Genomic DNA, 20,870 nt, shown 5'->3' with positions numbered 1-20,870 from the left:
TTGCTTCATGTTTGGTATTTTCATGGCCTTATTTTTTAATGGTTAAACTACAGTTTGTGTTCTGAAACGTCAGCGTGTATCTTATGTTGTATTGACACACCCCAGCTGTCTCCATATTAACACACACAACCATCCAAAAGCAGATCGTCAAAAAGACAAGTACTGGTAGTCTTGTACAGATAAATCTGTTATTTTATTATCAGATAAAACTGATAATGAAGAAACAGATAATAAATGAATGTACAGTTCCCTGAGTCAAAGCTAGAAGTTAGAAATGAATAGTTTTCTGTATTTTCACTACATTAAAATGACTTGTTGTATAACTGGGAGCAGAGATGACACTTTGTTTTGCCTTTTTTGATTCATTGTGTTTGGTTCTATTTGTTATTGTGTCTGAGCCACCAAAAATAACCCAACACACTATTTCAGCACATGCTCCTTAGGTTGTGATACTTGATGACAAGCCTCTGCTACAACACTAGTTAGAAATACAAAACTACTGAGTCACAAAGTTATTTGATGTGTTACAATGGGAGGTAAAACAATGTGTGAAGCATATAAATAGCACATTGGTATGAAGCATCACTCCATAGTTTTTCATCAGAAACCATGAAGCTCTAAACTAGAAGATTTTACAAACAAATATTTAAAGAGATGTGGAGTTAATCTTGATGAAATCCCCCCAAACCTTTTGAAAGTCTTTTATGTCCTCTGGTCTTGTAAACTATCATGTTCGTCACAGCTGACCAGCTATGATACGAACATCTCACACCATCCGTTTAAGTAACTGGATGAAATAAAAAAGGAGGCATGAGCAGCCTTAAATAGATCCCCGGCATATTTAGAGACGTACCCAGAGATAAATGCTCCTAAAAGACCATGAAGTTTATATGTTCGTTCTGTACATGTGTTTTGGGATGAAAGGGGTGCTTTCTCTCAGCACTGGTCTTGTATGCCCTGTAGAGACAGGCTGTAATCAACAAGGACGTAATTAGAGAGGACTCAGTGGGAGGCAGAGAAGTCTTGGGACTCGCCCCGCCAAGTACAGAAATACCCATTTCCTTGAAACATGGAACTGCTGTACCAACTGCAGAGTCTCTGTAGGTCCTTCTTGCAGTCAGTTTTTATGCGGAAATCTCAGGTTGAGTTGCACTTATACAATGAGGCAAGCTTTGAATTAATCAACACATATTCTGGTATTACACTTTCATTCAAAATTCATTCAGAAAACATGTACTATAAAATGTTATCATGCACAGTGTCACTTCTACATGGTTGTTGCATCTATAATAATTCCCAAAAACTGTCTATCTGCTGGATAAAGTGCAGGAGGATGAAGACTAAGGATGGGAGGTTGAGAAAGAGGGAGGAGAGGCTGAAAAGAGAGGGCTGGACATCAATTTGCAGTGAGGAGACTTTTTAGAGCTCAGTAAAAAAACCACTCAGTACAACATAGCAGGGAGGGCGACTGCTCGGGAACTCTCTTTCACTCTTACTTTCCTCTTGTTACTCTGTCTCCCCCCTTTTTCTCTCTGTCTTCTGCACTGCGTTGTGCTGTCTAAAAGATAAACCAAGGACAACACTTTCTGTGAGTATATATATTTATATTTGTTATGAATTGAAATTGCATGTTGTCAAGAGAGAAAGAATATCCAAAGATTTCAGTTACTTCAGGGCAGTCTGTGTATCCAAACTGACAATGTGTTGAGCAAAATGTCAGATCTGATGAATCATGTGGTTCATATTTTAAAAATTCTGCTTCTTATTGTAACTTACATCAAGCAGAGGAAAATAATTAAGTACATGTACTCAGTTACTGCACTTAAGTCCAGTGCAGTTTTGAGGAACTTACACTTCACTTGAGTATTTCCAGTTACTTTGATTTTATACCTCTACTCAACCAGATTGTGGATGGAAATATTGTACTTTTTACTCCATTACATTTATTTAACAGTAGTAGTTCATTTGCAGATAATGATTTTACATGTAAAATATGATCAGTTTATGAAATATGCAGCATTGTTATAGATTTCTACAGCAAAGTAAATAAAATTTGTCTCATCTCCACAGCTGTAATCAAATAATCAGTATCAGTTAACGTGACATATAACAATACAACACAAGGGCTGTTTTTCTGCATAATGAGTCCTTTGTCTTTTGATATTTTAGTATATTTTTCTTATGTCTAATTTTACATGAATAAGATTTTTAATGTTGAAATTTTACTTGTTATGAAATATATTTTACATTGTGTTATTGCTCCTTTGACCTGAGTAAAAAAAATTAATGCTTATTTATAAGAGTTATAACTCTCAGTGCCATGACCTGTAGTTCAGAATGTTGGACGTGATTAGGTTTTATGTAAGAAACTGTTGTTGACACGGTCTAATCTCTGCCAGTGACTCCACCTTTGTAAATATGCGTTGTCTGGCCAGCCATTGTTAAGACTCGCTCACTTGCTTTTATTTTAATCTTTAGTTGAGACTCCAACATTTACATAACTACCACGTAAGTCAGATTGAATTTGGGGTTGTAAATGTATGTAAATGTGTTATAAATGACGGCCAATGACATCCAGGATATTTCCATTTGGAAGATGCAGGTGTAATAACATGGTGTTTGAATATTTCACTCAGTGTCAGCTTTACTGAACCAGCTCATGTATGATACCATCACACAGTGTGGTAAAAGCTTAATGTGAAGGGGATGTCTTGAAATGGATTAATTGCATATCTACGTCTGGACAGCCTTCAGTCGAAGGTAACGCCGACCCTCTGGTAAAATACAGGAAATGTAATTATGGCTGTAATTATGGGGATTCAAGGGGCAGTGCTGTCCTATAGCTGTACATCCAATGATGAAGACCCAGCCTAACATCTGGTCCAGCAGAGTACGTGGTGTATGTTCGACCACACAGGGACACAGGGAGGGGGAGTGGTGGGGGTTCACACTATACAGTGTAAAACAGGGCAGCAGCAGGTTCAAGATAGCATGATGCTGATTAGAAACCTGTCTTTACAGCTTAGCACTGTGTAATTATACACTGTGTTAAAGGTTAGACAGGTTTTAAATGGGAACAGACTGAGATCTGCACTAAAGGTTTTAATTTTCTTTGTTAAAGCTCGTCTTAACGTTGAGATGGAGAGAGACAGATGGAGAGAGAATAATGGAAGAAAAGTAATATTGGGTCAGGCAGTTTATTCAGTCGGTTGCACTGTACGTAAATGCAGGTTTCCCTGGAGGCAGAAATATCCTCATCAGGTCTGTGCTGCTGTGGGCTGGTGTACAGCAGCTGCTGCCCAGTGTAAATATAGAGGCCACAGCCGCAGGTCTCCCACGCCTCTGTGCGCCCTCTGGAATATAGCTTCCTCCTGGCTTTGGTGTGGTGGATGGGTGGCCTCCCTCTTCTTTACAAATTATAAGGCCTCTAGCACCAAACTCACTGTCTCCACCCCAAATAAGTAATGGCTGCTCTGCTGCCCGTTAAAATAGATCTGGTGCAGGACGGGGAACAGCAGAAAACCTAGAAAAACCTGAGTCAAGATGGAAACTGGAGTCACATTTCAGATGGAAACAGCCTTTAAAACATTGTGTTATTTTATCAGTATATGTCTGATGCAGGAAGCCTGCTTAACACTAGTTTGTTTAGTCATTATAACAGGTAGCAAGAAAATTAAAAGATCAGAAATAAGTAAAACAATGTCTGCAACACAAATCATGCTTATTCCCTCCGACCTTTCTCTAAATTTTGTTTAATACATCTGTGAAGTACTGGACAGGTTAAGCTCTCCAGGCCTCTAAAAACCTTTCAACTCTAAATAACAATCTGGACAAGGAACAACCTCCTCAGTCAAACCGCTAGAAACTCACATATGTGACATTGCTTCATTTTAAATAAACAGTTTGACATTTTGGGAAATACATTTGCTCCTTTTCTTGGCAAGACTTAAATGAGACCTCCCTCAGGCCTGTCAGTGAAGCTAGAGCCAGGAGGCAGTTAGCTTAGCATAGCATAAAGACTGTAAGTAGGGGGACACATTAAGCCTGCTGTAATTAAAAAAAAAAAAAAAAGCTGTCGTCTTGTCTGTGCTGTGAGGTAGCTGCCAAGGAAATAGTTAAAACCACGTATTTCCCCATATAACAGCAACTTGTCATTTTTACTTTTCTCTTTGTGTGTGGATTAAACAAACAGGACACAATGTGTTAGTTAATTACTGAATTTAAGAGGAGCTGGTGGGCAGATTTAGTTACCCTCAACCAAAGCCAGGCTAGCTGTTTCCAGTCCTTACGCTAAGCTAAGCTAATCACCTCCTGACTCCCCACATGAAACTTCCCTTATGAAAACAAATAAGAGTATTTCCCAAATTGCATTTCTTTAAGGTGCATCAAATAGGTGGATCCTACAAGATCAGGATTGAACTTTCTTCTAATCCTTAATTAAAAACAGCTTTTTGTTGTCATTGCAGGAAAATAAGATGAAGTCTCTTTTGGTTCTTCATGTCACCTGTGTGACCTTGCTCTCGCTGTGGTGCAGTGTGTGTCACTCCACGCCTATGTTTTACAACATTTCCATGGATGGTAGCGGTGACGAAGCCGAGCTGGAGCTCCTTTTCCCAACCTCCACCCGAGCACCTGTTCACATCACCACTGCTACTGGAGCTCCCACCCTCACCAACACCATCACCACCACCATGATCCGACTGAAGGACTTTGTCCTGAGCCGAGTGGTGGACTTCCTGCAGGAGAATTTGCTCATCATCATCGTCGTGACCTCCCTTCTCATCGTCATGGTCTTCATCATCTGCTGTGCCTCCGCCATGAGTCATAAGCGCAAGCTGGAGGCCTACAAGCCCCCCCCCAATCCACCCAGGAAGTACATGGCAGATAAAACGGGCGGGCGCAAGAATTCAGGCGATCTCCAGGAGAGGCCTTACGCCGTCGACCACGTCAAGAGGGTCCAGACTCAGAGCATGGCGTCTCCCAAGAACCTGCGCACGCCCTCCAAGGCTCTGGTGGGAGAGAGGGGGAGAGACGTCAGGTTGTCGCCTCGCCAGGAGGTCAGAAAGGTCAGGTCGGCAGAGGAGGCGGAAAAGCGGAGAGAGGAGCCCAAGCACAAAGAGCAGTCTAAGCACAGGGAGGAGGTGCAGCAGAGCTCTGGCCCCAGCACCAGCTCCAGTCAGCCGGTCTGTACCTGCCATCTGAAAAAGGCCCACCACTAGGCCATGATCAAGGATCTTGATGACAAAAGAGGTGAAATGATTGAACGGAAAACAGGTTGGTTATTCCATATATATAGGGAAAATGTCTCAAAAATGTTTTAATTAGAACGAGTGAAATATGTTTAAGTGAGGCTCATGTCTCATGAAAAATCATAGATCTTTGAAACACTAAAATCTAAACTCTTATAGAAATATGAAGTGCTACATTAAGAAGAGAAAGAAAGCACAACAGAGGGAAAGATACGTGGTCAGAAAGCAAACACTAAAATGTGTATTCACAAGTCTACAAATGTTACTCATATCTCCAAGCACATCTCTATAAGCTTCTGATTCACATCAGAATTAAAAGACCAGCAACTCATACCAGGAGATGTGGGCAAAGATTGTTGATTTGTTGAACTGGTCAGTCTCTTGGTTTTATCAATGGTTGCAGTAGCACCAGTTCTCAACAGCTTAAGATCAAACCACCAGCTATTGAGGTCGGTTGTATGGATAAGATTTATTATAGAGGAGAAAGACAGGAATATATATATAAAAAAAAAAAAAAGAATGGGCAGTCTGTTTTTCCTCATGTTTGAAATGACAAGAATCACAAGTATGATGTATCATGTGTTTTTAATACAGAGATGGTATTACTCCATATGCCTGCCAAGACAGAGGAATCTCCTCAGTCTGTCCTGCTGTACGCCACGACATCTTTTTAGCAGCTAAGAGCCTCGGCTGAATCTGAGTCTGTCATTTAGAGAGAAATCTTTGGTGCTGTAAATAAAGCAAAGTGAGATGCCAGTAAACCTGACTTGTTGGACTTGATAAGAAAGCATTCTCTTTATATTTACATTCATATTTACCTAATTTTGTTTGCATAATGTTATTATATGTCATATCATATTATATTTTACTTTAAGAACCTATTTCACAAAGCTTTAAATACCAAAAGCACACTTTGTAACTGTGTTATTTCTGGGTTGCTGCAGTAAAAACATACACATATCTTTTATTTGTTTGTCTACATATTTATTTGGTTGATAATTTTCATCTGCCTTTAACAGGCTTTTTTGGTATAAAATCTTTGTGAATAAGGTTTTGAGTTTTTTCAATAAGCAACTTCTGTATAAGATAAATTATGGGTTTTTATTTTTAATGTAATGAGTTGTAATGAGTCAAAAACTTGAGTATGGGGATAGATGTTTGGCCTGTTTTGCTGGTGTTATAGTATTTAAAAATCAAAAGCAGAAAAGTGTGTATTTGTCATAGTTATCTGATTTTATTTGATTAAAATTTCTAATTACACTGGAGGAGATCATCTGGAAGAAAACTCTCCAACTCACTGTCTCATTACTTAAATTAGTGCTTCTGAGGATTAGGATGTGATAAACATTTTGTATGATTGATGGGCCAGAATACTCTTTTCCACTGAACCTCAGATTTGATTTTTGTCTTCAGATATTTCCAGACAGATGCCTCCTCTGTAAGTGACAGTTTTATTGTTTACAAAATGGCAATTGTTATGTTTAATAAAGGTGTTGATAATGATGTTTCTGTCATTTTCTAAAATGTAGCAGTAGGGATGGTAAAGGCAGTGCCATGATGAAACACAAATAAAGCACTGAAGAAACCTAACATTAGCAAAGACGAGGAATGTCTAAAAAAGAGAGCGCTGGCTACATGCACATTATGTTCAACTTGGGAATCTGTAATTTTGAGCTGCATCCACTCAAGAATGTCAGATCTGTGACAACCACCCTGTGAAGACAATCTGTATTCAAACTGAACATTTCAGGTCCAAGATGTTCACACACAGCACGCCAGTAAACACCAACACCTCCACAGCTTTCTGATTGGCCTTAGCGAGGGAGCTGGCACCATCACACCCAAATACAAGGACTGAAGGAGGTATCAGAGCCTGGAGATGACGAGAGCCCCCTTTGTCCTTCACTGGCTACTGTACAAGATTGTTTAAATATTTCAACAGCGGTAAACCAGATACATACAGAGCCCTTTGCTCCAAAACAAGAGCTCATGTATTGTCTATACAGATCTCAGAGGCACTGATTTGTTCCAGTGAAGTTAAAAAAAAGGTCTTATAACTTTTGCATCCATATTTTGATCAAGCAGTGAAATACTGCCCTCGTGTGAACAGTGTAAATATTGATTAATCAGTTATGTATGTATCAGTATGTTGATGCTTTTCTTTCTCTATTACATCTACAACATCCATCTTCATTCGGCTACTTACAGCCCATATCTAAATTAAAAATGTATTAAAATTTAATCAAATATAACTAAAATGGCTGAAGCACAAACCATTTTTTAGAATTAAGAAAAATCATATGTGGCGTTAACTAGCCAAAGGTCGAACATCAAAGATGAAAGCACTCTAGCTGAAAAGCAAAGGTAACCCTGTGGAGGCTGAAACGCGAGCCCCGACAGAGCCTTGCACTGGGGTCAGATTCCCTGCTCTTTTGTCGACGAGGTGCTAAATAATTCGAGAAAATACTACCCCTTTACTTTCACTCTTCCCACCAGGTGATGGGAAGACACATGTCCACAGGAGCACCCGGCAACGCTCTCTCTCACAGTCCACAGGACACATTCACCAGATTCACCTCTGTTTTAGGTTCTTCGACCTTTGGTAACCTCAGTCAGGGTAATATCTGGGACACCTGTCTTGCTTCCTTTTTTCCTTTTATTTTTTCACACAACATCTCTTGCGGCACTTCCTGATGTGTGTATTTTGACCCTCTTCACTGTCTGCCACTGACAAACAATAGGACCTCTCAATCAATTTGAATGGTGAAGAGGATCCAGAATAGGTAATACAGCACCTTAAGGCTGTCGTTAAACTTTGATGAGCATCTGCCTGGAATTCTCAGCGGCAGCAGTGGTTATCTTTAGAGAGACGTGGATCACATAAGGACCATGGGGAGACATGCTTGCCCATCTCTTCGGAGGAGCAGATAATACAGGACTAGAAGAATGGTAAGTGCTCAGGTCTTTATTTATTCCTTTTTTAGCGCCACTTTCTCCTAAGTTGCCCTTTACAAGTTGTTATTAAATCATTTAGTGATGAGAACAACTTCTGGGTTGCCAGGTTGTGGGAAAATCTTTCTAGGCTGGAAATCAACAATAGCTAGGTCATTGTAATATAGTTTTATTTTCTAGTAACCCATCAGTTATAAATATTACATCATCGTATATTGATTAATAAAAGTTCTACAGTTCTGCAGCTACAAATGAAGTTAACTCAAGTTAAATTAACTCATCATTTAGGGGTCACAGGTCTTTCACATCTACTAAGCAAACAATACAAGGTAGTCAGTCACTGGCAATTATAAATGTTACTAAGTCATGAAACAATCCATGAAGTCTCTAGTTGTAAATGTTAATGAGTTGCTAATAAATGGATTTTGGTCCAAATGTCCTGCAGCTCTCTTCCAAAAAGTCAGAGGTCAAACAGTCCATGTATAATGTTTTATATCTCATCTGTCAAACATTAGTAATATATTTATTAACCAATCATAATCACAACTTTGTAAAGGGTGCCTTATTGTAAAGTGGTACCCCTTTTCTAGTTAAAGTAAGCGGGGCATCAGATTACTGCCTAATGTGGTCTTCTCTCCTCTGTTATCCCTCACAGTGAGTCATGCTTTGGTGCAGATGTGGTTTCCTACTGGTTCTCTGCATCTGTCCTCTAGCCTGCCTCACAATGTCTCCCTGTCCTCCTGGCTGCTGTTGTCTTCACCCAGGGCTTCTGGTTCTGTGCGAGTCCCTGGGTCTCAGGTCACTCCCCCGCTCCGTCCCCCTCAGCACCTCAGCTCTGTCCGTGGCCAGGAACCAGCTCTGCAACGTGGACCACCTGCTCCGGCCTTTCTCCAGCCTCCAGGAGCTCAGTCTCAGTCACAACCTGTTGGCCCGCTTCCCTCGTGGCCTGCCTCCCAGTCTGGAGTCCCTGCTGCTGCAAGAGAACCGTATCACTTACATCACTGCAGGCGCCCTGAGGCAGCTCGGAAACCTCACCCGCCTGGATCTGGAGGACAACAGAATCCGTTCCATCCAGCCCGGGGCGCTCCGGGGTCTCAGCAAGCTGCGGGTCCTGACGCTGAAAGGGAACGAGCTCACGAGCCTCCCCCTGAACCTCCCTCCATCGCTCACCCACCTGGACCTCTCAGCCAACTGCATATCCACCCTGGACCTGCCCTCACTCTCTGTCCTGGTCAACCTGCAGGTCCTGAGGATCAACAGCAACTGCCTGCGCTCAGTCCCAGAGAGTGCCTTTGACGGCCTGCCGCGTCTCAGATCTGTGGACCTCGCCAACAACCTGTGGGTGTGCGAGTGTGACATTCTGTATCTTTACCGCTGGCTGCTGAGCGACAGGCTGAAGATGGCCACAGACTTGGTGTGCACAGAGCCAGTGCACCTTGCTCACCGTCTGCTTCTGAACCTCTCTGTCGTGGCTATCTGTCCCCGTGTCCTGACGCCAAATGAGAAGCCGCGCAAAAGGGACCTTAACTCTGCACTGGAGAGGAAGCTGGAGACTCTGACAGTGAAAGCAACAGCACAAAGCTCATTTGAAAACAAGGGGAATTTAGGAGACTTGCCAGAGCGAATATCAACAGAAACAACAGCTGCACTCTTTTCCAAAGATGTTCCCAAGACGCGTGTGTTAATTGAACACTACACTTTAGAGACCCTCACCTATCAGGAGTGTTTATCCTTAAATGAAACACAATCTGTGAGCCCAGTCCATTTAAAAACTACTACTCCCCTTCCTAGTGAGGAACAGAAATGCAGAGACAACGTGACAAGCCGTTACCCTCAGGGCAACGCAACCTCTGCTGAAGGGACATGGTCTTTGCTTCCTACAAACAGGGACGCACCCTGGCCAACTCCCAACCCACGACCGTTCGCACAACAAGACTCTGCAATGGTCGTCCCTCTGCTCGCCGTGTTATGTGTATTAGTAGTCCTCCTAACACTGGCAGTGCTGCTCGTACTGAAACAGGTACTCCTGCGGCGACAGAGGGTGGCTCCGCTTGGTGCAGGGTCTGGTGGATGACATCAGCACAGACACACTGATGATGTTTTTAATCGTTTAATTCACAATAAGCACAGCCTCATACAATATTCTTTGTTATGTTTTTGTATGTGTACTTAAGCTGTTGTTGACCTACATGCATTTTCATATTGAATCCTCCACAACGGAGCAATGGTTTTTATAGTCAAGCCAAAAATAAAGCCTTACTGCCAAAAATTATACATAACAAAAATTCAGCTTGATCTATACTTTCTGATTTATTATACATCTCTGTTGTGTTGTGTGTAGAAAAGCACTGAAGAGTAGGGAACAGCACTGAGCTCCCTTAAAGATCAGAATTGTCTTGATATATTCACCATGGACTTCCCACACCGGCACCAATTAAAAAACATTTCTGATCATCTGACGGAATTAATCCATAGACATCGTTAACATCTGGCACTTGAACATATGGGTACCCTGACTTCAATTCAAGAGACTGACCCCACAACCACGGAGATTTCTAAAGGCTATAAAACTCCCAGAATTCCCAGAAGGGTGCAAGACCTGATGTATGATTATAGCAACTCATCTTCCATACAGCACTGTGCTGCTGCGAGACATTAGCTGGTGCTGAGATATCAATGCGATACCCCATTCTGGACAGTTAATAACAACATATTAACTGGTGGCTTTAACACGCTCCTCCTTCTTGTCCTGTTGTTTCAGTCTGTAGTCTGACAGCGCTGCTTTTATGGCATCTTCTGCAAGCACTTAAAGGAAAAAAGGGTGAGGAGAGTTTAGAAACATTATGAGCATGAATTTAACTGCAGAAAAACATTTGAAACATTTGGTTTCACTCATATGTGTGTGTATATATATATATACATATACAATTAACAGTGTTATAGCAGGCTAATGTGTCTGCTTTGAATTGAACTTACTAGAGCAATGAAGCTTGACTGGAGGAAGGCAGAGTTCTTTAGCAATATCTGTGTTTTTTATCTTCAGAGCTTCATCAACCTGCAGCGTGAAAGCAGAAAAACAAGCTTATCAACAAACTAACCAAAATGGAAACTTATCAAGCCTCTGCTTTACTTCTGTGTTGTTCCAACTTACCGACTTCCCCTTGACCCACTCTGTTGCTAGAGAACTGGAGGCGATGGCTGATCCACAGCCAAATGTCTTGAATTTTGCATCCACAATCTTCCCATTTTCATCCACCTCGATCTGCAAACAGCAGATCAAACACCTGGTAATACAGTGGGAAGTTCAAGGTCATGCCGGCAGCAACTGGTCTGTGACCCCTGCTGTTGACCTTAGTCAACTTACCTGAAGTTTCATTACATCACCACAGGCTGGTGCACCCACCAACCCTGTCCCCACGTTCTTGGAGTTTTTGTCTAGAGAGCCCACATTTCTTGGGTTTTCATAGTGGTCTACCACCTTCAGGAGAGTCACAGATATAGAAAGCAATGAATTACTGCTCTGATGTTGTAGGTAATGAGTTTAAAAGGTAATTAGCTGTACTCACTGACAGAAAACACACACACGACGCTAGCTAACTGTCAGCGCACTGGTTACACTTACAGTTTTAACACATTATTTTTTTAGTCGGTTACCTTTTTGTGATATGAACAGAGAGCAGTCAGCTCCGGCTTCAATAACCTTCTGCTAAATAACAACAACGAGGTCGCAGACTTTCGTAAGGAGACAGTCGCCATGTTCACGATCTGATACCGACGATGAACGGAAATCAACGAGTGCGCACGAGCGGGGAGGATGGGGTTTTTGTTGACAAACAAGCGAAGAAGGGAGGTTTCACCGACGAAGGAGCCCCCACTAGCGGCCAACAACAGTCGTTACACGTTAGGGGATCCTCTGCGAGTTCAGCGACGGGCTCCGCCTCTTACCGTGCCGCTGCTGGCTTGTTAGGTTGTTACCAGGCAGACAGCCTTTCCAACATGGCAGCGTCAAGCAACGCAGAGCAAACGCAGTTGCAAGATATGGAGGAAGAAGATGCAGGGATGGAGGAGAGAGAGATGGAATCGGACGAAGAAGAGGAGGAAGGCATGGGAGTAGAAAATTCAGACGACGATGAGGACGATTCGTCTGAAGACGAGAAGGAAAACGAAGCCGAAATCCAGCGGCTGGAGGAGCAGGTAATTAGCCAACAAACCAAGCCAAAGCTCAGTTAACTAACGTTAGCCGAAGAGCTAATGAGAATGAATGGGCGGTAAATACAGTCAAGACAAGAAGTCAGCAGCTTTCAAACTGTGAGCTGCTCTGTCCTGCTCTGGTCTGACAGAAACTGATAATATAGCAGTGTTAGCTGCTGTTACACAAAACAATTAAATGGGCGCGTATGATACGACGCCATTCAGATAGCTGTCGTGATTAGCAGTCCTGCTAATCTGTGATGCTAATGGCTCGGCTGGTGTCACCACATGCGTCTCGGTGCAGAGTGACATTACAGCTTCCAGTGTGGTCAGACAAGATGTACTCACATAAACAGAATGTACACACTGTCCCAACTTTATCGACTGTCACGTTTAAGGTATTAAATATGTCATTGCATGGAATAAGGGCTGTATATCTGCTCCCACGATAACCAAACCACAGCTATAACGTTACTGCAGCATTACTTAGGTTAGGCTCAGTCTCCAGGTTATTCGTTACGCCTTGTTAAAACTAATGTAATTTAATACTGAAGCCCTGCAACAAATCCTACCACCATTTAAGTTTATAGTGTTAATTCTTTGGTCATACTGTGTCAGAGAGGTGGTGATTCAACTTTGCATCATTTTAGAGGCTGTAGCTTGTGTATTGTTTTTTTGTTGCATTAAGCTGAAAGGTGTTGATATGTAGTCTGACACCACTGCTTCAAAGGTAACATATCTTTGTATAACATAATACACGTCAACATCACCATAAACCGCAGCCTCCATAAATGACCATAATGAAACAGCTTCTGCAAAGTGAGTCTGAAAATGTATTATTCTTATGAAGATAGAGGTAAGAGGTCAGAAAATGGTGACAAATACCCAAGGCGATGTCTAAAACAACAGCTTGTTTTGTCTGATAATTAAAATATACATCTATTGATTTGCAGAAGTAAGAGAAAAACCACAAATCCTCAGAATTAAGATGTTGGAACTAAGGATTGTTTGGTGTTTTTGCTCAAAAAAATCACTTCAGCGATTACTTGAATATCAAAATAGCTCCCTGATTGCTTAATCAACGAATCATTTCAGCTCTAGTACAATTTATAGCAGCTTTGTTAGATAATAAATAATTAAACTGCATTGGTTTTAGCAAGCCACACCTAATAAACAACTGAGTGAATTTGCATCCATGCTTCCCAAGGTGGTCTTTCTAGTTTTTATTCAGTATTTGTTGCTGTTAGTATCTTAGTTCAGGTTTCAAGTTGTGATTGTAATGCTGAAACTGCAGTGATCAAAATCTCTGAAGTTATTGCTGCTTAAATGTTTTGCGGTATAAAGTTACCTCCGTGATTAAGACAGCACCACGATCAAATTATTATTTCAATTTAGTATTGTCTTAGGCAGCGGTAATAAATCGCTGCTAAATAAACACAGAAGAAGCATGAATTAATTAGGATATGTTTAATTGTATTATCTATCTAATCTTATCTTTGTGTGATTTTTCAGCTGTCAATCAATGCTTTTGACTACAACTGCCATGTGGATCTCATCAAACTGCTGAAGCAGGAGGGAGAACTTTTCCGACTGCGGAAGGCAAGGCAGAAGATGAGCGAGCTTTTCCCTCTCACTGAAGGTTGGTGCATGTCTAATACTCTTGTGGGGTCAGAAAAAATCAGTTGACAGCAGCCGTGCTTTATTTGTGTATCTGAAATCTCATTTTATTTAATCCTGCAGAGATCTGGCTGGATTGGCTCAAGGATGAGATCCGTCTGACTGAGGAAGAGCCAAACCGGGAGAAAGTATATGACCTTTTTGAGAGAGCTGTAAAAGACTATATCTGTGAGTGCATCGCAGCATTGCCACTGCATTTGATTTGACATTCAGTTATTAGACATATCTTAATGTTCAACTCTGTGTCTTTATACCCAGGTCCAGATATCTGGCTTGAATATGCTCAGTATTCAATTGGTGGCATGGGCTCACCAGGTGGGATAGACAAGGTGAGATCCATTTTTGAGAGAGCCGTGACAGCTGTGGGGCTTCACATGACCAAGGGACAGACGGTGTGGGAGGCATACAGAGAGTTTGAGAACGCCATCCTATCCACAGTACAGGTTTGTGTTTCCATCACTGGGAGAGATCTTATTTGTGGTCAGGCACACTGTTTCCATCTGCCTCTGTCAGATTATCAAATCATGCTTTTGAATGATGTAACTCAGAATAAATAAAAACTCTTTAAATGTCGAATTCCTTTGATGTTGGACGAAATGGGCCTTTGCTAAATTTTGACACAGTTCTTTCTGCTGCCTTTCCTCTCAGCCTCCCCCTGGCAGGATTCCCAGTCGCGAGGAGCAGGAGCTGCTGAACACTCAGCTTGAGCGAATCCATACACTGTTCCGCCGCCAGCTGGCCGTCCCCTTAATGGGTAAGCATGACGCCTCTTCTGTCCAGACGGGTTGCTGTAAAATAGGCATGATTCCTGTTGCGAGGGCTGTGTGTCATGGCCCACCTGAGAAACTGTGAATTACCGCATTTAAAGAGATAACGCTGCCTTGTGGGATAAGTTGAAAGCGGAGCTACTGTGATGTAGCTCTTGAAATACCGTACAGATTTAGAAAGAGAGCCCCCGCTTCAGGCTCTGACCGTGCTCTCAGTTGGATTCAGGAGTGGACGAGAGTTAACCAGAAGGTCTAATGTTGTGTTGTTTTCTTATTCTGGCCCAACTGAATAGAGACTAGAGGCATTTATGTCGTGTTTGAAACCCTTTCTTATCTGAAAATCCCACCCGTTGAATTGTACATTAAAGTATGTGACTCAGGTTAAGCAGTATACTTAAAAACATTTGCAAAAAATCAATACTTTGTTGTTACCCTTTTACATTTGGTATATACTGCATGTGGTGTGTCTGTCTTTTGATAATGTTTAAAAAAATAACAATTAAACTAATTGTGCTTCGTTGCTTTGTAGACATGGAAGCCACCTACGCAGAGTATGAGGAGTGGTCTGAACATGGGGTGCCTGACACGGTCATACATCAATACAAAAAAGCTTTGCAGCAGATGGAGAAGTGCAAATCTTTTGAAGAGTCACTGGTAACTGGCTAAACATTATAGTTATCCTCCTAATACACTTTAAATAATGTGCCTAGATTTTTTTAGTGGATAACATCTGCACACTGTTGTCTTGCTGCAGCTTGTGGCAGAGCCTCCCAAGCTGGCAGAATATCAGGCCTACATCGACTTTGAACTAAAGGAGGGCGACCCAGCACGGATCCAGATAACCTTTGAGCGGACTCTGGCTGAGAACTGCCTAGTACCAGACATGTGGGCAAAATACACCACCTATCTTGTGAGTATTGGCCAGCGTTTGGCACGACAATGTGTTTTAACAGGCTCCCAGTCAGGCTGTGATGTTTGGACCCGTTTCACACGCCATTACCTTCCAGTCTGACCAATCTTATTTGGCGTCTAAAACTTGCCAGTTCTGTCGGCTGCCAGCAAGGGGCTAAACAACTATGATCAAAGTGTTGCAGCTTGTGTTGAGCAGCCAGGATCTTTTAACTGTAATATAGTTTCTGACACTTTGAACACTAAACTTGGACAACAACCAGTGATACATCAGGTTGATAATCGTTTGAAAACAATTCTATTAAAATGGCTCTTATTTTTGTTGTATTGGATTTCCCTCTGGCCACAATGTCGTTAAAGCAGCCATGTCTTGTTTGGTTTAATGTGATTCTGTCCTAGTCATATTTCAGTGTTAGGGGTTTGGCTGGTTTCTTCAATGTTTAGTAGGGTGTAAATGTTTGTAATGGCACAAACAAGCAGTTTATATCTTTAACTCTCAGAAGGAAAACGTGGTTTCTGATAAAAGTGGTTCTTTACATTCTCTGTAATAAATCTTTCAGCTTGTTCAAGATTATTTTAACCACTCTGTTATTTGTTGGTTCTTTAGGATCGTCAGCTGAAGGTCAGAGACTTGGTTCTTTCTACTCATGAACGTGCCGTAAGGAACTGCCCCTGGACCATGGGTCTGTGGAAGAGTTACCTGCTGGCTCTGGAGAGGCATGGAGCTGATCATCAGGTTGTCTCAGGTAACAACTACAGCGCAGCATGAAGCTGTATTTTGTGTGTATATGTTGTGTTGTCATGTATATATCACAAAAATAACTAAAATGGACTTCTATATTTAGTTACACTGGGGCGTGAAAGATGTTGGAGAGTCGTACCCATCATGAAAATGTTTTTAAATACTGGTGCACTAACGGGGAAATATCCTAGACGTTTATAGTGGTATGTGTGATCTTGTTTCATATCATCACCCCATTTCTTTTTCTTTCACACAGATGTTTTTGAGAAGGCTCTGAATGCAGGTTTCATTCAGGCTACAGATTATGTGGAAATTTGGCAGGCGTACCTCGACTACCTGAGGAGACGTGTGGATTTCAGTAAAGGTGAGAGCAGCTTTGTGTCAAAAACAACTAGAAAAACATCTAATTCAGTTCGTGTTTTTGGTGATGTTTTTTTTTTTTTTTTTTTTTTTTTCAGAATCAAGTAAAGAGTTGGAGGAGTTACGAGGAGCCTTCTCTCGATCTCTAGACTACATGAAGCAGGATGTGGAAGAGAGTGAGTGGATTTTGCTGAAATTGATTTTTGTGGTGTACGAGGTTTGGTTTTCACATAATTCATTGTTTTGTGGCTCTCTAGGATTTGGTGAAAGTGGAGATCCCTCTTGTATAATAATGCAGATCTGGGCAAGGATAGAGGTAAGCATTGTTACTATGACGACCATTTTCGAGAGCTTCATGTTCAGTTGTGTTAAACCCAGTATTAATCTGTTGTTGCGTGTGTTCTTTTGACTTTTTTTAATTTATAAATATCTTATTTGTGTGGGTTTTAGTAAAATTTAGTAAAAGCTCAAGTGTGTACAAATTCTCTATGACATATTAAGCTTACTAAATTACCTTGAAGCATAATGAAATGATGACTAAAGGCCCACTGAGATACACGGTGAAGGTCTAAAAGACCAGTTACTAAACTATGGCAGCACTTAATTTTTCTTTTTTCTCACCGTCAGGCCCTCCACTGCAAGAACATGCAAAAAGCCAGAGAACTGTGGGACAGTATCATGACAAAAGGGAACGCCAAATATGCCAACATGTGGCTGGAGTACTACAACCTTGAAAGGTCCATGTCTGAGAGGAGAATAAGATAGTTGAAGTCAAGTACTGATGACTTTTTGACTGATCATTTAGCCTAAATGTGTATGTGTTTTTACTCCATCCGTAGGTCTTATGGAGACTCTGTTCACTGTCGGAAAGCTCTTCACAGAGCAGTTCAGTGCACCTCAGACTATCCAGAGCACGTCTGTGAAGTCCTGCTCACCTTTGAGAGGGTGGAAGGTGAGTATAAAAACCAAAGTTAACATAGAAATAAATAAGATTTTCACAAATTACAACGTGGCTCTATATTTTGCGTCCTTGCCTGCAGGTTCTCTGGAGGACTGGGATGTTGCAGTGCAGAAGACAGAGACCCGGCTGAACAGGATTAATGAGCAGCGAGCAAAGGTACGAGTACATATCAGCATTGTGCTGCATGGGGGTATCATTTGCCTGCTTTTGGCTATTGTTACCATGTTGTGCCCATCTGTTAGGTGGCTGAGAAAGAAGCCAACCTGGCTCGCCAAGAGGAGGAGAGAGCTGAGCAGCGGCGGAAAGCCAAGTCGGACAAGAAGGCTCAGAAGAAAGTCCAGAAGGGAACTCGATTCGGGGAGAAGAGGAAAGCGGAGCAGGATGATTATCAGGACGAATGGAATGACGATTCAGGTAAGATAGACTACTTGGTTTGACTGATAGAACTTTTTTTTTTTTTTGCTTTTTAGCAAAACTAAGTGTGATGTTATTCGTGACATGTTTCTCTTTGACAGAACAAGCCCCTAAAAGGCACAGAGGAAATGGGGACCAAACCACAGAGGAGTACATGGAGACCGAGACAGGACTTTTTGGGAGAAATGCTCCTCCAGGCTATAAGCCTGCTCCACCTGGCACTAAGAAAGACCAGGCGGCGGCGGCGGCTGCCCAGAGGCACAACGATGACAAGCCTGAGCTTCGAAATGATAACAGCAGCGTTTTCATCAGCAACTTGGCATACACCCTGGAGGAGCCAGAGACAAAGCTCAGGACACTGTTCGAGACCTGTGGTCCCATCAAACAGATTCGCCCTGTCTTCAGCAACAGAGGCAGCTTCAAAGGTTACTGCTATGTACAGTTTGAATCCCCAGTGTCGGTCGCTGAAGCCCTGAAGCTGGACAGACGCGAGGTGGAGGGCAGGCCCATGTTTGTGTCACCTTGTGTGGATAAAAACAAAAACCCTGACTTTAAGGTAAATATGACGGAGACATGTTTTTAGCTATTTATTTATTTATTTTATTATGGCCTGGGGATTTGAAGGTCTTGAACAGTCTTAAAAATAATTGACAAACGGCTTTAGAAGACATTAATCTTTCATTTCATTGTATTGTCCTTACTGGATTTCATACTTCATCATACTTTGTCCACTGTCTTGAATTCAATTTAGGGAACCCAGTATAAACCTCTTCACATTAATGTCTTTGTAGGTGTTTAAATACAACACATCAATGGAGAAACACAAAATCTTCATCTCTGGGCTGCCGTTTTCGTGCACTAAAGAGCAGCTGGAGGAAATCTGCAAAATTCACGGCACCATCAAAGAAGTTCGTCTGGTCACATATCGCTCAGGGAAACCCAAGGTGAGTTATAAAGGTGGAGGACAGTGTCCAGATGCTTGGCTAAAAATGGCGTTCTTGATGAAGCTAATGATTACCACCTTTGACCACGCAGATGCTGAGCAGAGTCTGGTGTCTGAGTGTTGTTAACCTCTTGCTGCGTGTCTCTGCAGGGTCTGGCATATGTTGAGTTTGGAGATGAAACCCAGGCGTCTCAGGCAGTACTGAAAATGGACGGGATGGAAGTAGGGGACAACAAAATCTCTGTGGCTATAAGTAACCCTCCTCGCAGAAACCTGATGGATAAACCAGGGTCCAGCAGAACCACGACAGACATGATGCCTCGCCAGGTCTTCGGATCGTAAGTTTTAGTGACCCATTTCTCAGCCGTTCTGAAAATCTGCCTTTCGCAGACTTGTAAGTGCACAGATACAGAGCTGTTTCTTTCTTTTTCCAGGAGAGGAAGAGGACGCACCCAGCTGTCACTGCTCCCTCGTTCCCTGCACCGACAAAGCGGGGCTGTGAGCAAGGTTGAGAACGGAACCGCGGCCGAGCAGGTGCCGGCGGCAGCCAGCGTGTCAGTGAACGCGCCCTCAGAGACGAAACCTTTGTCAAATTCAGACTTTGCCAAGATGCTTCTCAACAAGTGAGAGGACGAGCGAGATAAACTACGACCGCCTTCACACTGAAAGCCATCTTGTGTCCTTACAAATTAGTGTTGGTGATTTATTTCTGTAATTGGTTACCTGACTTCCCTTTAATCTCAGTCTTGTTCTCATCGTCCGTTCTGCGAGATTTGCCTTAATCGCCGAGCTCCTGCCCTCCATCACAAACCCTTTTCAACCGAGACTTCTCACCATTGTGACGGATTGTTTTTGTTGGGTGTTTGAAGGTGGCTGGCAGGCTATTTTATATTTAAAAAAAGTGTATCATATTTGTGTGTAAATATACTGTATCTAAAATTGTAAGCCTTTTGTTGCGAGGTGTCTTCTTTTGTTGTGTAATGTGAAGGGGATCTGACAGAAGCATATGGGAGAGTATTTTTTTAAATTGCCAAACTTGTGAATGTTGTTTTAAAAGGGTATATGCAAACGTTTGAGTTCAGATGTGTAATATAGTTGGTGTGTATGTGTGTGTACGTAAGTTGAATGTGCTACAGTGATGATAAGACATATTCTCCAGATGTTTTTAGGGAACGTAGAACTTTTGTTGTGTAACTTATTTTGACCTCTAAGGACACAGCTAACAAGGCTAGCAAGATTTTTTTTCTGACTATACTAAGACTAAATTGTATTTTTGCATACCACCATCTGAGTTACCATCTGCTTATAATCATCAGTATTTCGATGCTATGGAGAACCTCTAGAGGCTCCAGCAATTTAGTATTACTTAATTGGCTTTATCTTGACCTGAGGGCATGTTATTACATAATGAGAATTGCCCTTATGTCATGTCACACCGCTAACGCTTGTTATGGAGTTATAGTATTTACAGAGTATACTGTCTTACATCACTTCTATCACTGATAATGTGGCCTGTCTGTTCATGGTAAAAACATCCATCATCAAGTCACTTCAGCTGTTTTCTACATCAGTCTTGATTCATGTGCTGTGGACTGAAAGCGATATTGAGAGAGAAATGAACCCTATTCCCTTCATCTGTTTGAAATTCAAAGAGCACACATCAAAGTAGGGTGTTAATGATGTTGGAGAAATGTGTCTTAATTGG

At 41.9% G+C, this 20,870-nt stretch overlaps 4 protein-coding genes across 5 annotated transcripts; 3 read left to right on the top strand and 1 right to left on the bottom strand.

The window, feature by feature from the left end:
- The first annotated feature begins 1,454 nt into the window (after positions 1-1,454).
- On the top strand, positions 1,455-6,752 carry tmem119a (transmembrane protein 119a). 2 transcript variants are annotated; one of them, XR_007814475.1, is made up of 3 exons: positions 1,455-1,588; positions 4,467-5,274; positions 5,844-6,752. XR_007814475.1 is itself a non-coding variant. In XM_018668310.2 (2 exons), the coding sequence occupies exon 2, from the start codon at positions 4,476-4,478 to the stop codon at positions 5,217-5,219; it is 744 nt and encodes a 247-aa protein (XP_018523826.1). In that variant the 5' UTR covers positions 1,455-1,588; positions 4,467-4,475; the 3' UTR covers positions 5,220-6,752. The 2 variants fall into 2 exon arrangements, 1 of the variants encoding a protein (XP_018523826.1); XM_018668310.2 differs by having other exon boundaries at positions 4,467-6,752.
- A 2,173-nt stretch (positions 6,753-8,925) lies between these two features.
- Positions 8,926-10,275, top strand: LOC108878483 (leucine-rich repeat transmembrane protein FLRT3). Its single transcript, XM_018669233.2, has one exon. It carries the CDS (start codon positions 8,926-8,928, stop codon positions 10,273-10,275), a length of 1,350 nt encoding a protein of 449 aa, XP_018524749.2.
- A 23-nt stretch (positions 10,276-10,298) lies between these two features.
- Positions 10,299-12,014, bottom strand: iscu (iron-sulfur cluster assembly enzyme). The gene is made up of 5 exons (XM_018669236.2): positions 11,856-12,014; positions 11,566-11,679; positions 11,353-11,463; positions 11,178-11,256; positions 10,299-11,006 (listed from the first exon to the last, which is right to left on the bottom strand). Exons 1-5 carry the CDS (start codon positions 11,955-11,957, stop codon positions 10,915-10,917), a joined length of 498 nt encoding a protein of 165 aa, XP_018524752.1. The 5' UTR covers positions 11,958-12,014; the 3' UTR covers positions 10,299-10,914.
- On the top strand, positions 11,979-20,116 carry sart3 (spliceosome associated factor 3, U4/U6 recycling protein). Its single transcript, XM_018669232.2, has 19 exons — positions 11,979-12,395; positions 13,905-14,031; positions 14,133-14,237; positions 14,328-14,512; positions 14,718-14,823; positions 15,366-15,490; positions 15,591-15,746; positions 16,353-16,491; positions 16,744-16,851; positions 16,946-17,023; positions 17,105-17,163; positions 17,475-17,584; positions 17,687-17,799; positions 17,888-17,964; positions 18,051-18,222; positions 18,324-18,778; positions 19,014-19,166; positions 19,316-19,503; positions 19,600-20,116. The coding sequence occupies exons 1-19, from the start codon at positions 11,979-11,981 to the stop codon at positions 19,790-19,792; spliced, it is 3,066 nt and encodes a 1,021-aa protein (XP_018524748.1). The 3' UTR covers positions 19,793-20,116.
- The last annotated feature ends 754 nt before the right edge of the window (positions 20,117-20,870 follow it).

This window comes from Lates calcarifer, linkage group LG13 (assembly GCF_001640805.2).
Source record: "Lates calcarifer isolate ASB-BC8 linkage group LG13, TLL_Latcal_v3, whole genome shotgun sequence".
Taxonomy (NCBI): Eukaryota; Metazoa; Chordata; class Actinopteri; family Centropomidae; genus Lates; species Lates calcarifer.
This window is presented reverse-complemented; position numbering and strand designations above follow the sequence as displayed.

Bases quoted from the DNA above. Each gene is read 5' to 3' on its own strand.
- tmem119a (XM_018668310.2), top strand. From the start codon at position 4,476: ATGAAGTCTCTTTTGGTTCTTCATGTCACCTGTGTGACCTTGCTCTCG.
- iscu (XM_018669236.2), bottom strand. From the start codon at position 11,957: ATGGCGACTGTCTCCTTACGAAAGTCTGCGACCTCGTTGTTGTTATTT. The intron at 11,680-11,855 runs GTAACCGACTAA...ACTCTCCTGAAG, and splicing joins TCTGTTCATATCACAAAAAG to GTGGTAGACCACTATGAAAA. The intron at 11,464-11,565 runs GTAAGTTGACTA...TGCTGTTTGCAG, and splicing joins GTGATGTAATGAAACTTCAG to ATCGAGGTGGATGAAAATGG.
- sart3 (XM_018669232.2), top strand. From the start codon at position 11,979: ATGAACGGAAATCAACGAGTGCGCACGAGCGGGGAGGATGGGGTTTTT. The intron at 17,024-17,104 runs GTGAGTGGATTT...GTGGCTCTCTAG, and splicing joins GAAGCAGGATGTGGAAGAGA to GATTTGGTGAAAGTGGAGAT. The intron at 17,800-17,887 runs GTGAGTATAAAA...CCTTGCCTGCAG, and splicing joins CACCTTTGAGAGGGTGGAAG to GTTCTCTGGAGGACTGGGAT.
- LOC108878483 (XM_018669233.2), top strand. From the start codon at position 8,926: ATGTCTCCCTGTCCTCCTGGCTGCTGTTGTCTTCACCCAGGGCTTCTG.